Source organism: Paroedura picta, chromosome 9 (genome assembly GCF_049243985.1).
Source record: "Paroedura picta isolate Pp20150507F chromosome 9, Ppicta_v3.0, whole genome shotgun sequence".
Lineage (NCBI taxonomy): Eukaryota > Metazoa > Chordata > Lepidosauria > Squamata > Gekkonidae > Paroedura > Paroedura picta.
The window spans coordinates 40,884,920-40,897,334 of NC_135377.1; the positions used below are offsets into that span (position 1 = coordinate 40,884,920).

A 12,415-nucleotide genomic window follows, 5' to 3' on the forward strand; every position below is an offset into this window, starting at 1 on the left:
GGAGGAAGTATTCCCCAGTTAAGTGGCTCAGACTGGCCTATTTCCCTTTAAAACTGGCACTCTTAAAACTACTGGAAGTTAGCTAAAGGTAAGTATGACCATCACAGTAGCTGGCACGTGGAATGCTGAGACTGTGTTGGTGAAGAAATCAGCTCAGATTTGTTGTTCTGGAGCTGACACCACCGTCGTTAAAAGTAGACAAGCAATGCATCTGATGCCCTGACCGCAAATCCACTTAAACCGACGCCAAAAGGAAGGCGTTGCCACCCAACTCCTTGTTGTTCCCGTGCCCCCGTGCGTAGAGCGACCCGGAGGGCGGCTGTATGCTGGGCCAAGAGACAAGGGACTGCAGAGCACATAGCGGTGCGGTCGTGTACGAAGTTCCAGCAACGCACGGCGAGACTTTGAGCTGGCGGGGGGGGGGGGTGCAGGACAACGACGCGCGCGGCTTCGGAGCCGACACCGCCGCCGTTGCCTGGAGACGGGCATAACGAACTGCAGGCGACAAAACACGACGCCGGTTGGGGAAGGCCGCTGCGCCCCAGGGTCGGGGGTGGTGAGTGATCCCGCGGGGCGGGACGCAACTCGTAGCGGAAGGGCCAGACGAGGGAAGCGCTTGCTGAGGGACAGACGGTCCGGCTTGTGGCCGCCGCAAGCCTACCCCACAGACCGCGCCTCCTCAAACCCCGCGCCTCCTCAAACCCCGCCCCTTCCCTCGCCCCACCCAGGGGGCGGGGTCGCGGCCGGCCCCGGTGCGCTTTCCTTGGAAGGGGCTCCTGATGTGCTTGAGGGCTCCCCCCCCCTCGCGGTTTTCTTGCCTAATATAAAAAGGCCTCGTGGTTAACTCGACGTATCTGCATTTTTAAGACCAACAAAGATCTATTTAAGGCGGGAGCTTTCGAGTGCATGCACTCTTCCTCAGACTAAATGGGTGTTTTAATGGGATTATATTGTATATTTTAAAGGGGTTGTGTTTGTGAGCCAGTTTGCTGGGAGCAGTGGGATATAAATTGAAATAAATAAATAGATACATTAATTAATTAAATTAATGAATGGAACAAGGATCATAAGAGTAGTAAATACTGCATGTTTTGACTTATGATGCTGTTTACTCATTTGCTACTAATTTAATTTCTCCTTACATCTGTACTCTTATGATTCCTATATTCCATTGCCTGAGGAAGTGTGCATGCACACGAAAGCTCACGCCTTGAATAAATCTTTGTTGGTCTTAAAAGTTTCAATTGGATACAATTTTTTTTAGTAGCCTGGTTGTTCTTGTAGCTGTCTGAACACCACAGTGGTAGTGGGTTTTTTCAGGGTTTCACTGCAGCTGTCCACCATCACTGGGGATATCTTTATGCCTTATTGCTTTGTTGATATACAGGTTGTGAGTGTTTAGTGGTGTCAAGTTGCTTCTGACTTGGGGCAGCCCTATGAATTCAAGATTGAGAGCCCTGGCTTCCAGCTCATGTTGGCTCTTCCTGTTCTCCTTCCATCGAGCATTATCGTCTTTTCCTGTGAGGCTTGTCTTCACATAATGTGACCAAAGAACATTTGGCTTCTAGAGAAGAGGAAGAGCATGTTTCTTATAACCTGCTATTCACTACCCGAAGTAGTCCCCAAATTACTTACAAATACCTTGCCCTTCCTCTGTCCCCATCAGACAACACGGGAGGTAGGTGGAGCTGACAGACTGCTAACAGAGCTGCAAGAACAGCCCTAAGAGAACGCTAGGGTAAATTCAGGCTTGATTTAATCTAATACCTTTTTAAAAAATAGTTTTTATTAAAGATTTTAAGATATAACATGAAAGAAGAAAAGTTGGCTCTTATATTCTGCTTTTCTCTACCAGAAGGAGTCTCAAAGACTTTGAAGTGGCTTAAGTGGAGTTGTTTGAAGCTCAAAGATAGAGGTCCTGTGACTGGGCAGGAAAGGTCCAAGTGAGGAAGCGCACCTACCCAACCTGGATGGAGGGCAGCTATCCCACTACACCAGGAACCGGGGGGGGGGGTGATTCTTGATGCCTCCCTCCCAGTGGAGGCTCAGATCACGACAGTAGTGTGGCTGGCATTTTAACACCATTGTCAAAGTGGCTTATAGTCGCCTTCCCTTTCCTCTCTCCACAACAGACACCCTGTGTGGGAGATGAGGCTGAGAGAGCCCTGATCTTACTGCTCGGTCAGAACAGCTTTATCAGGGCAAAAAGCAGTGATAAAACTGACATGCCTGAATTAGCAGAAGCTGATTCAGTGTAAAGGTGAAATTGATAAGGGATTTTGAATCCCATGTCAATTTTAGTTGAGCACTGAAATTGACAAGGAGTTCAGAATTTAAAATAAAGATGTTTTCTGAGAATACTAGAGAATACTAGAGATGGGAGGGAATAGTCAGTTTCACATTCACTCTTTGTGCACCTAGTTGTAGATAACTTTACTGATAACTGGACATTAACAGCAGCCACTGTCAAGACTGACCCTGCCTTGATGCAGTAACATAACCAAACTCTAACTTAGTAAATTGAGGTTACACACACACAAAAAAAGCAAAAAGCTTTATTGAAAAAAAATCATGAAAAGTTATTAAAAGCAAGGCTTATAGGTCAGTGGAATCATAAAAAGGTAAAGGTAAAGGTATCCCCTGTGCAAGCACCGAGTCATGTCTGACCCTTGGGGTGATGCCCTCTAGCGTTTTCATGGCAGACTCAATACGGGGTGGTTTGCCAGTGCCTTCCCCAGTCATTACCGTTTACCCCCCAGCAGCAAGCTGGGTACTCATTTTACCGACCTCGGAAGGATGGAAGGCTGAGTCAACCTTGAGCCGGCTGCTGGGATTGAACTCCCAGCCTCATGGGGAAAGCTTTCAGACAGCTGCCTTACCACTCTGCGCCCCAAGAGGCTCTGTGGAATCATAATGTGCATAAAATACCAAAGTACTCTCTATCATGCATACTTCTAACAGCAGTGATACTGGTTTGTACAGTACCCTGATGTTCCAGAGCTTACACAGAGTATCAAGGCAACAAAGGAAGAAAGGGGACAAGTCTTCTATAATATAGATATTGCCAACCACAACCTCCTTACCTTCTCAACTAATCACAGAGCTGTCTCCATGAAACTTTCTAGAATGATAGCAAGTTCTCCCCTTTATTCTGAATTTACAGCTGAATTATGTGAACTAATTAACAGGCTTGTGAGATGACCTTGGGAAGTAACCGTTAGTTTGAGGGGGGCTGGGCTGATACCTGAAAACTTCCGGAGTACCAGAAGATGAGAGTTTTAGCTGGAATTTTCCTCTTAAGATGACAGGTACCCACATTGTCCTTATTACAGTATCCATGCTGGAAATAGATTTTCATGATATCCATACTTTTCAACTACCTGTTACAGATCATTGAATACATTGACTTTATGTCATTTTGCATGCACACACACATCCATGGGAATCATTTTAAAAGCTGTCCAGTGGATTCAGAATCACACAGAGCTGGAAGATACAAGATGTTATGTGGGATGGACAGTTGCTTGTGATTCCTTCTAAATCCTTTCATTTTTATGAAATGGGCTACTATCGACTTTTTTATAAAACAGAAAACGAACCAAAGCAGACAGTGACTTGCTTTATCAATTCTTTTTTCTGGATGTACTGGTTGCCTTAGTAACTGCAAATTAAGACTTAGTTTTAATGGCATTGCTCCATATGTTTATACAAATCACACATCACTGTGGTCCCTTAAAACAGTGAGAATTGTTGATAGAAATTAAAAGAAAATTAATGATCAAATGCTTTGTACAATTATGTACAAAATATTTAAATAATATATTGATCAAGGATACTGGTATCTTATTCATGCTTTAATTTGTGCACCTCAATTAAAAATATTGAAAAAAATCCTAAAATATGTAAGCACAGCCTTACCCCCTATAAGTTATTCAAAGCCAAAGCAAAGCACTTGGCAAAGCTGATGACATTTCAATGCAAGCTGACTTTAAAATAGTTTTATTTGACACTGACAGATTTATTCTGTATGCAGGGATTCATTCTATTTAGGCCTTGAAAAAGATACACACACATACTAGCTCACTATGCATATTTATGTGTTTTTTTCTGAACATGTTCTTCTAGGTATTGTACTTAAATTTGAAAAATAACATAGCCTTACATGAGCAGGATACTTTTCATAAGTGCACATACACGAACAATGCAAAGGGGCAGGACTAAAGACTTGCCTTTTGAGCTTATAGGTAATTTTTGCTGTGTTGTGACCAATAAACTGACAGAGATTAAGTTTTCATGTTCTTTTTTTTTTTTACCAAGAATTTAAATTATAGATTGGTAGTATAGATTATATAATTATAGATTGATTAGAAGTCTAATGTTTATTCCTTTCAGAACTTTGATGAATTGTGGAATTTATCATGGAAAGTGCCATTTGTCTCATGTATTATTTGGTCAAGTGATCTCTTAGTTTTCATATTGTAACTTAATTTTTGCAAGCAATTATGTAACATTATGCCATGCAGTGAATGAAGAATTTTGTTTGTGCCGAATTCTCTCGTTCCTATTTGAAATGTTAGTTTTATATGTAATGTCTTGAAAAGCAATATTGACAAATTATTCTTGCTACAGTAGTTTGAAGTACTAAGCAATTTAAAATGTTGTGTTGCTAACTATTTAATTTTATTTAATGAAGTGTGAAATAGAATGTAGAAGCATTTACATTACCTGATGAAACTGAGACCTGTAGTAATATTCAGTATTTTCTTCTCACCTATTTTCTGTTTTATTAATGTAAAACATTACACACACAATGCATCGTAAGGCTGAAGCAATATTACTTGGTTATTTTCACTTCATCATTCCTAAACATATTTATTTAGAACTATGTCCTGTTTATTGCAAAACTGCTTTCCTGTAATGTCTACTTAAGGAAAAGGCAATGCAAAGATCTCTGTAGTGATTGTAGCAGTAAGATTTTTTTTCAACTTGATTTTACCTCTACCAAAAAAGTCCAATAGAAGTTATCAAAACCATTTGGGATCCTATTAGTGTTTCCAGTTTCCAGGTAGGGAAACTTCTGGAAATTTGGCAATGGACGCTAGCACAGGCACCTAAGTAGGGTACAATGCCATAGAATCCACCCTCCAAGGCACCCATTTTCTCCAGGGAAACAGATGAGCCATAATTCCAGGAGATCCTCAGGTTCCACCTGAGGCAGCTTCTCTAGGTCTGTCTTCAGGATTAAACATACTGGACAGGACATGAGGGAGAATAGCAGGTAGCTGGAAGTTTACTACCATTTTCTGCAGCTGTTCACACTTTCCAAGGCCAAGGTGCTTTGTGGTTAGAATGATGGTGGAGAAAAATGAAAGTTAAACTTTTGCTGTTTGTATACTTGCTTCCCATGTACATCCAGCCATCTCTTATTCCCTAGCCATAATTATTGTTGTTGGTATTTTTGCTAAAAGTTAACTATAATAACAAGTTAACTATAATAACAATGCTGTATATTATCGTTTTGAATAAGAATTGTTTTTTTTAAAAAACTAGGTTGCACAGAACTGGGGCAGCAGAGACTGAAATCTTTGTTGTTTTCCAGTAACAAGAGTCAGCCACCAGAATTTTTTTCTCCCTTGAAACTGTATAATTTGAATTTTATCAAAAGCTGCAAACTATAAAGCTCCATCCCATAATCATAACTGTCAGATTGTTAATAGTGCCAGTAGTGCCAGTCAGATGTTTAGGAGGAAGACCTGGAGACTACCAAGTGGCTAATCCCCACAGTATTTATTTATTCATTTATGTTTGGATTTATATAACTGCCACTCTCAGTAAACTGGCTTGCAGCGGTTTACAGTCTTATAAATACACATCCAATACAAATACATATATAATACAAATAACCAACCATTTAAAACAATCCCCCATTAAAACATAATTCTAAAAACTCAGCTATACAACTGATGGCGGTATCAATTAATTCAGTTAAAAATTTATCCCGCACAGTGAGACCACTGGCTGGTCCAAGAGTGGGCAGATCTGACGATCGAGATTGATATCTGACATGCACAGCTCAATCACAGCATGGGACTAAAATGCTCATACATTAGAAGATGGAAACGTCTAAAATGTTTGCTTCCTCCTCCAATAATCACCAATCTGAATTATTATAGGTACAGATGTAAAGATGTCGTTGGACCCCCCCTTCAAGCAACGTAGTTGTACTGCTGTAACTATACCATCTGCCTGTGTTAATAAAGCAATTCATCACATTCAAGATTTAGAAGTGAAAATGGAAGCATCCTTTCAACAGGTACGTGTCTGTAGGATGTTAATGTCAGGAGTTAATTCTGTTATGGAGTAATATTTGCAAATGTAAAAAATGTTGGGCTTGTTTGAGAGGGCCTTAAAGCCGCCTAAGCATAATTCATCCTCCATAATTAAGATAGCATAGAAGGGGCATGTTTATTTTTGTAGGTTTATTTTGAACCAGGAAGAATGGTGTTTTAAAATTTAATGGTGGCAGTCTTGTGCACAGTTTCTTGGATTGGTTCTTGGATTTCTCATTGATTCATTGGATTCATTGGATTTCTCATTGATTCATTGGTTTCTTGGATTTCTCATTGATTCATTGGGAAATTCAGTAGGATATTTTTCCAATTAAGCAAGTATTGAGTTTAGTACAATTTACTACCTAGTAAGTGTGCCTGGGGTTATAGAATGAGTGTCTAAATCAGACTTCAGTCCCAAGGATACTTATTAGGTAATATATCTGTTTGGACTTTTGAATCTTGAGTCATTCTTATAATTTGTTTAAATAAATTTGCTTTTTTGGCCATCATGCAAATAGTTTTCATAGATGAAATGGCATCCAGAAACAATGCTGTCCTGGACTCGCCAACTTGCCCATAAAAATAGGATTACAACAATGCTGTTTATTTATCCTTGAACAGCTTCTGGAGAGCCTTAGTGGCACAAGACTGCTACCTGTACAGTGACTTAAAGGACTGACCTTGAAGAAAACCAGCCCTTGACTAGAATGTAACCATAGTGGAGGTGCTTTGAGTTGCTCCCCCTCTCAAGGATCCTGGCTGCTTCTCTAAATAGTCAGCTTTCAGTTTAGGACTACTCGCAGTTTCTGGCCCCTTTACTTATAGAGATAAAAAAATAAAAATATGTAGATGCTGTTCTAGGTAGCTACTCAGTTCACCATGAACCCATTTCTGACCTAGGGCATTCTGTCCAATAAGTGTAAAAGTACTGAGAAGAACTGAGTGGCAAACATTTGCTACTTACTTTTCTACTCTATTAAAAGGTTGTAGCAGGACTGCAAATAGAGGATATGTGCATGTGACTCACAAAGCAATTTTTAAAATAATTATGTTTATATATGTATGTGTAGTTGTCTTATATTGTGCAGTAACAATATTATACATTCAATGCAAATTCTAACATATAAATGATTTACCAAAACATCTCATTTATACTTGCAGTATGATCATTTATGTAAGTTGGAGAACATTCCATGGTAAGGATCTTATGAGTATGTTTTTTATGAGTATGTTTTTTGAGGTTTCATTAAAATTACACAATATGAATTTACCAAATATCTCCTCTGTTTTGTATGGAAGTGTAATGTGGATTTTAAAAAACAGGTAGGTGTTCTTAAGTCGCACATGTATGAAGCTGCAATTGAAGCAGATCATCAGTTCATGAAGGTCAGTATAGTCTACTCAGACTGTCAGCAGCTCTCCGTGACCGAAGGTGGAGATCTTTTAACTGGAGATGCCAAGCATTGAACCTCTGGGAGGTTCTACATGCCAAGCAGATGATCTACCAGTGAGCCACAATTCCTTTGTTTCTCTAAGACCCATTATGCACGGGGGTTTTAGCGCACATTCGGGGTGGAATGGCGGCGACTAAAATCACGGATAACGCACGGAGCCGGCTGCAACCGGCTGCAGCTTCAGTGCATGCCGCCGAAAAAGCCGCGTCAGTGAAACGCGGAAGAAAGCGCAGCTTCCGGGTGAGCGGGGCGCAACCAGAAGCGGCGCCCGGATCAGCGCGTGCATAATCGGTTACTCTGGGTTTTGCCGCCGTCGCGCCCCGCCCCGTGTATAACCGGTATGCGTCGCGTCTTCCCCCTCCGCTTTTTCGATGTGACCCAAATTCGCCGTTTCGGCGGCCGTGCATAATGAGCCATAGACAAGAAAAGTATTCTAAGCATAAGGCGGTGGTGGCCATTATTATTTTGGGATCAATGCTAGAGTGGAGGTAAGAAGTGTCAAAAAGGAGGGAAAATAACTATTCAAAAACATGCCTCCAGTAGCATTCCAGTAGTACCAACTGTTCCCAATCTTTTAAAGCCTGTGGGTGCCTTTGGAATTCTGATACTCTGTGGCTCTGCCCAGCAAACTGCCATTAAATGACTGCTGCGGGAAGTGGAACTAGCCATAAAAATGGTTGCCCCAGCTCAGTCACATAGGCCCATTATGCACGGCTGCCGAAACAGCGATTTCGGGTCACATGGAAAACGCGGAGGGGGAAGACGTGAAGCACACCGGTTATGCACGGGACGGGGCACGATGGCGGCAAAACCCAGAGTAACCGATTATGCATGCGGTGATCCCGGCGCCGCTTCTGGTTGCGCCCCGGTCACCCGGAAGCTGCACTTTCTTCCGCGTTTCGCTAACGTGGTTTTTTCGGCGGCGTGCACCGACGCTGCGGCTGGTTGCAGCCGGCACCATGCATTATCGGTGATTTTAGTTGCCGCCATTCCACCCCGAATGTACGTTATTCCCCCCGTGCATAATGGGTCAATGTAAAGATCATTGTGCTGTGGTGGCAGCTGTTGTATGGTAAAAGAAAATGGATATAAACCAAGCTCCTTTCTGCTAATAGAATTGATTCTAACTGGATTCAGTCCATTAAAAAAATACTTTGTAGCATAACATGAGCAAAATAAGGGATACTTGCTCAAAGAACATCAGCCAATAAGGGGTGATAACAGAGATGATAGGAATAAGAGGTAAAGGTAAGAAAAGATTAATGTGAGCAAATACAGCATATATCTTTGGTTTGGAGATGGGAACTGGAGGATTTAAGGAGACAAGTCCAATAGTTTCACAGAAGATCTGAAGAAAGAGAAGTACTGTGTAGATGAAGGGAAAGAGTTCTAGGCTTAAAATGTTAACCTGTTTTAAGGTATTCAGATATGAAGATTACAGAAGAAAACCAAAGTATCTGGTTATCAGCCACTCCTGAACTGAAGTCTGAAGATTCAGTGTATTGGAAAGGTAAATATGGAAGCGTACTTCCTTTGTCAGAATTTTGTGGGGTCCCATTTTTATTGTCTTAAATCTAATACTATTTGTACTAGAAAGATTTTCACCAGGCAGGAATATGAAAGAATGAATGCGGCACTATGGCAATTTCTTAGGGTAAGGCAGTGAGTATGGGTGAGGAATTTTGATAGCTGTAGACCCCTAACTTTGTTCCTCTAAAGGTGGAGAACAACCACACATTTTCAGATACCTGAAATATCATTAAACAAAAAAAGGGCACCTGTGAGGAATATACATCGAGAGAGAAAAGGTAGATAAGGGAAGGTTGATTTATTATTTTCTTAGGACATTATGAATTCCTTGTTTGGTGAATAAGAATCATGGGATGTCTATTTATTTACTTCATCTATTGCCTGTCTTTCTTTCCCATGGGGACACTAAAGCAGGTAACATCATTCTTCTCCCCTCCTCACAACAACTCTGTGAGACTGCCTAGCTCATGGTTGCCTATCAAGTTTCCATGATACTCAAACATGGGTCTTTTGGATTCTGTTCCAGCACTTTATTTACAGTCATTTTGACCAGTACAATAAATTGAATATCAAAATACAAGGTAAAATGTTGAATACATTTAAAATTGAGAATTATAAAATAACAATTTAAATAGTAATCTATAGACTCAGACTCAGAAAACCTTTATTGGTACAAAGACATAATCCAAGGAAACAAAATAGATTAAACAATATTACGTTCCCGCTCTTGCAAACATAAGTTATTTATTTGGAACGTGCTGGCAAATTTAATGGGATCCTTTTCTGAAAGCATTAATTTGATGATGAGGGATTTAGAATTGGCTTTGGAATTTAAATCCATCAAATATGACTGGATTGAAGTTCTTTGGGAAGAAAAGACTGGACACTCCAAAACAATATGTGGTAATGTGTCCGGGACTTTACAGCCATGTAGACAAAGTCTTTTGAGGGCGGGAATCTGATGGAATCTTCCCCAGGACACACTTGAGGGAAAGGAATTAACTCTGGCAAGAAGGAAAGCCCCCCTTGCCAAATGAGAGTCCGGTTGAGAGAGATAAGCTGGTAGGAGTTTATAGTTTATAGGGGAGCAGGTATTACATGGGACGGAAAATAAAGTTTGCATTTTGATATCCTCAAGTCAATGCAAAATTGCCTTGAAAGTGTCTTTTTCACTCAGATGCATAAGCCACACAATATCGAGCCCAATGTTTTTCAGTTTAAATAAAATTCTATTGTACCAGCTGGAAGTGTACGGGTCGCATAATAGGTCACATAGCAGGCTACCGGACTGGGCTGAGAAATGAATTATCAGCAAATATTTGAAGGTCAATAGCCAAGCTTTCAAAGCCAGGTGTTGCTGACCTAATAAGAAGGGTCTGATTTGTGACAGTTTTGGGTACCTAAAGTAAGGATCTTAAAAATATGGAATGTAGAGACTCCAATTCATTATTAAGGTTGAGGATCCAGACTGGAAATTTGCGGGATAAATTTCGTAGAATAAATTTGTAACGTAGCTGGAATATTTTTGTTCCCCTTTTAATGGTAAAATTTAGTCACGAGAGCTAGGGATGATTTCATGGTCTTGGCTATCTGTTTCCTATGATGTGCCGATTTGTTGTTAGAGAAGTTGAGACCAAGGTATTTGAAATGGGACACTTGTTCAATACTGTGCCCAATCCTACATGAATATCTTTGTGCATTTTTTGTAATAGCCATATGCTTACAAATTTTATATAGATTACTAAACTAAAATGCACAAAGATTTATTTTCCTTTAAAATTTTTGCATATCTTAATGGCAGCAGTGTTTTAGCACTAACCACTATGCCACACTAACCACATCATGATACGGTGATAGGCCTTGTTATGATCTTGCATATGAGGCTACTAGTGCCCTATCTGGCCCTGAAGGACCTAGCTACCGTGATCAATGCAACAGTCACCTCCACAATTGATTTTTTTATTTGTTGTAAGTGAGCCTGCCCTTGTCCTTGACCTGGAAATAACAGCTGGTGCAGAATGCAGCTGCTAGGGCCCTTACTGCATAGGCTGCCAGTTGTGTTCCGCATCAGATTCAAGGTTTTGGTGTTAACCTTTAAGGCCATCTGCAGTCTGGGCCCCCCATATCTGAGGGTCTGCTTATTACCTTATGCACTCTGCACTCTCACTAGAAGTGCACCTGGAAGAGCTGAGATCCCTGACGGAGTTTTCACAGTTCTGCAGGGCCTGCAAAACGGAGCTCTTCCACCAGACATTTGGTTGAGAGCAGGGTGTGATCAGAAGCCCTTCCCTAGTTTAGTGGTATCATCTGCCCCCCGTGCATCTCCCCTGAGGCGCTTGGGGAGGTTGTTGAGTAGGGGGGATTAAGACTGTTTTTTGTTACTGGGAGGGAATGTATTAGCGAGTATGTTTTAATGTTTTAATGTGGGATTGACTATTGTGACTGGCTGAGAGCCAGTTACAATAGTCAATCACATGGCGAATCATAAATCAAACAAATAAATAAATAATGGCCCATTTATCCATTTGGCCCATGGAACTTGTGATGGAATATGCAAGATATACTGTGCATAAATGCAGAAAATAACTAGAACATCCTGCAGGGTCAATAAAGGGGACAGGTAGCTAGCATAGCGAGGTTAGGGACCTTCCCCTAGTTCAGATTGTTTCCTTCCTGTCTCTTAATTGGCTAGTTAAAAAAGGCTTTTTGGGTTCTTCTGAGAACAGTTGGCTCTTTTCTCTCTCTCCCTGCTAGATTAGACAGAAAGGCATCTATATGTCTCTGTTCTTTCCTGTGAAGTTTATTCCATTCCTTAATCAATTTAATTCTTAAGCAGCTTTTGACCCATTTTACTGAATATTTAGACTCTGCTAACAGCTTGTTTGGTAAAAAAGGAGCCAGGAAAGCCAGTGTTGTGTCTTTAGAACTCTGGGTATGGGGCACTAGGCAATTTCAGAGTCCTCTTATCTGTGTGAACCTTGACAAACAAGCAAATCCTGGGGAGGTCACTGGTATCAGGCCTTTTGATAATTTTCCCTACAACTGTTATTGTAGGCTCAGGGATGATCTTTCTCTCTCTTCCCTTTTAGTTTTAAGTAT

At 40.9% G+C, this 12,415-nt stretch overlaps 1 protein-coding gene across 11 annotated transcripts in view; it reads left to right on the plus strand.

Moving 5' to 3' along the window:
- The first annotated feature begins 426 nt into the window (after positions 1–426).
- Positions 427–12,415, plus strand: part of CCDC178 (coiled-coil domain containing 178) — a 178,584-nt gene continuing 166,595 nt past the window's right edge. Inside the window, exons 1-6 of one of the 11 annotated variants that reach the window (XM_077352501.1) lie at positions 507–556; positions 1,667–1,738; positions 3,189–3,308; positions 6,174–6,313; positions 7,494–7,528; positions 9,205–9,296. In XM_077352501.1, the coding sequence (XP_077208616.1) occupies positions 3,302–3,308; positions 6,174–6,313; positions 7,494–7,528; positions 9,205–9,296 (274 nt within the window). In that variant the 5' untranslated portion in view covers positions 507–556; positions 1,667–1,738; positions 3,189–3,301. The other 10 variants (XM_077352498.1, XM_077352499.1, XM_077352504.1 and 7 more) reach the window with 10 other exon arrangements.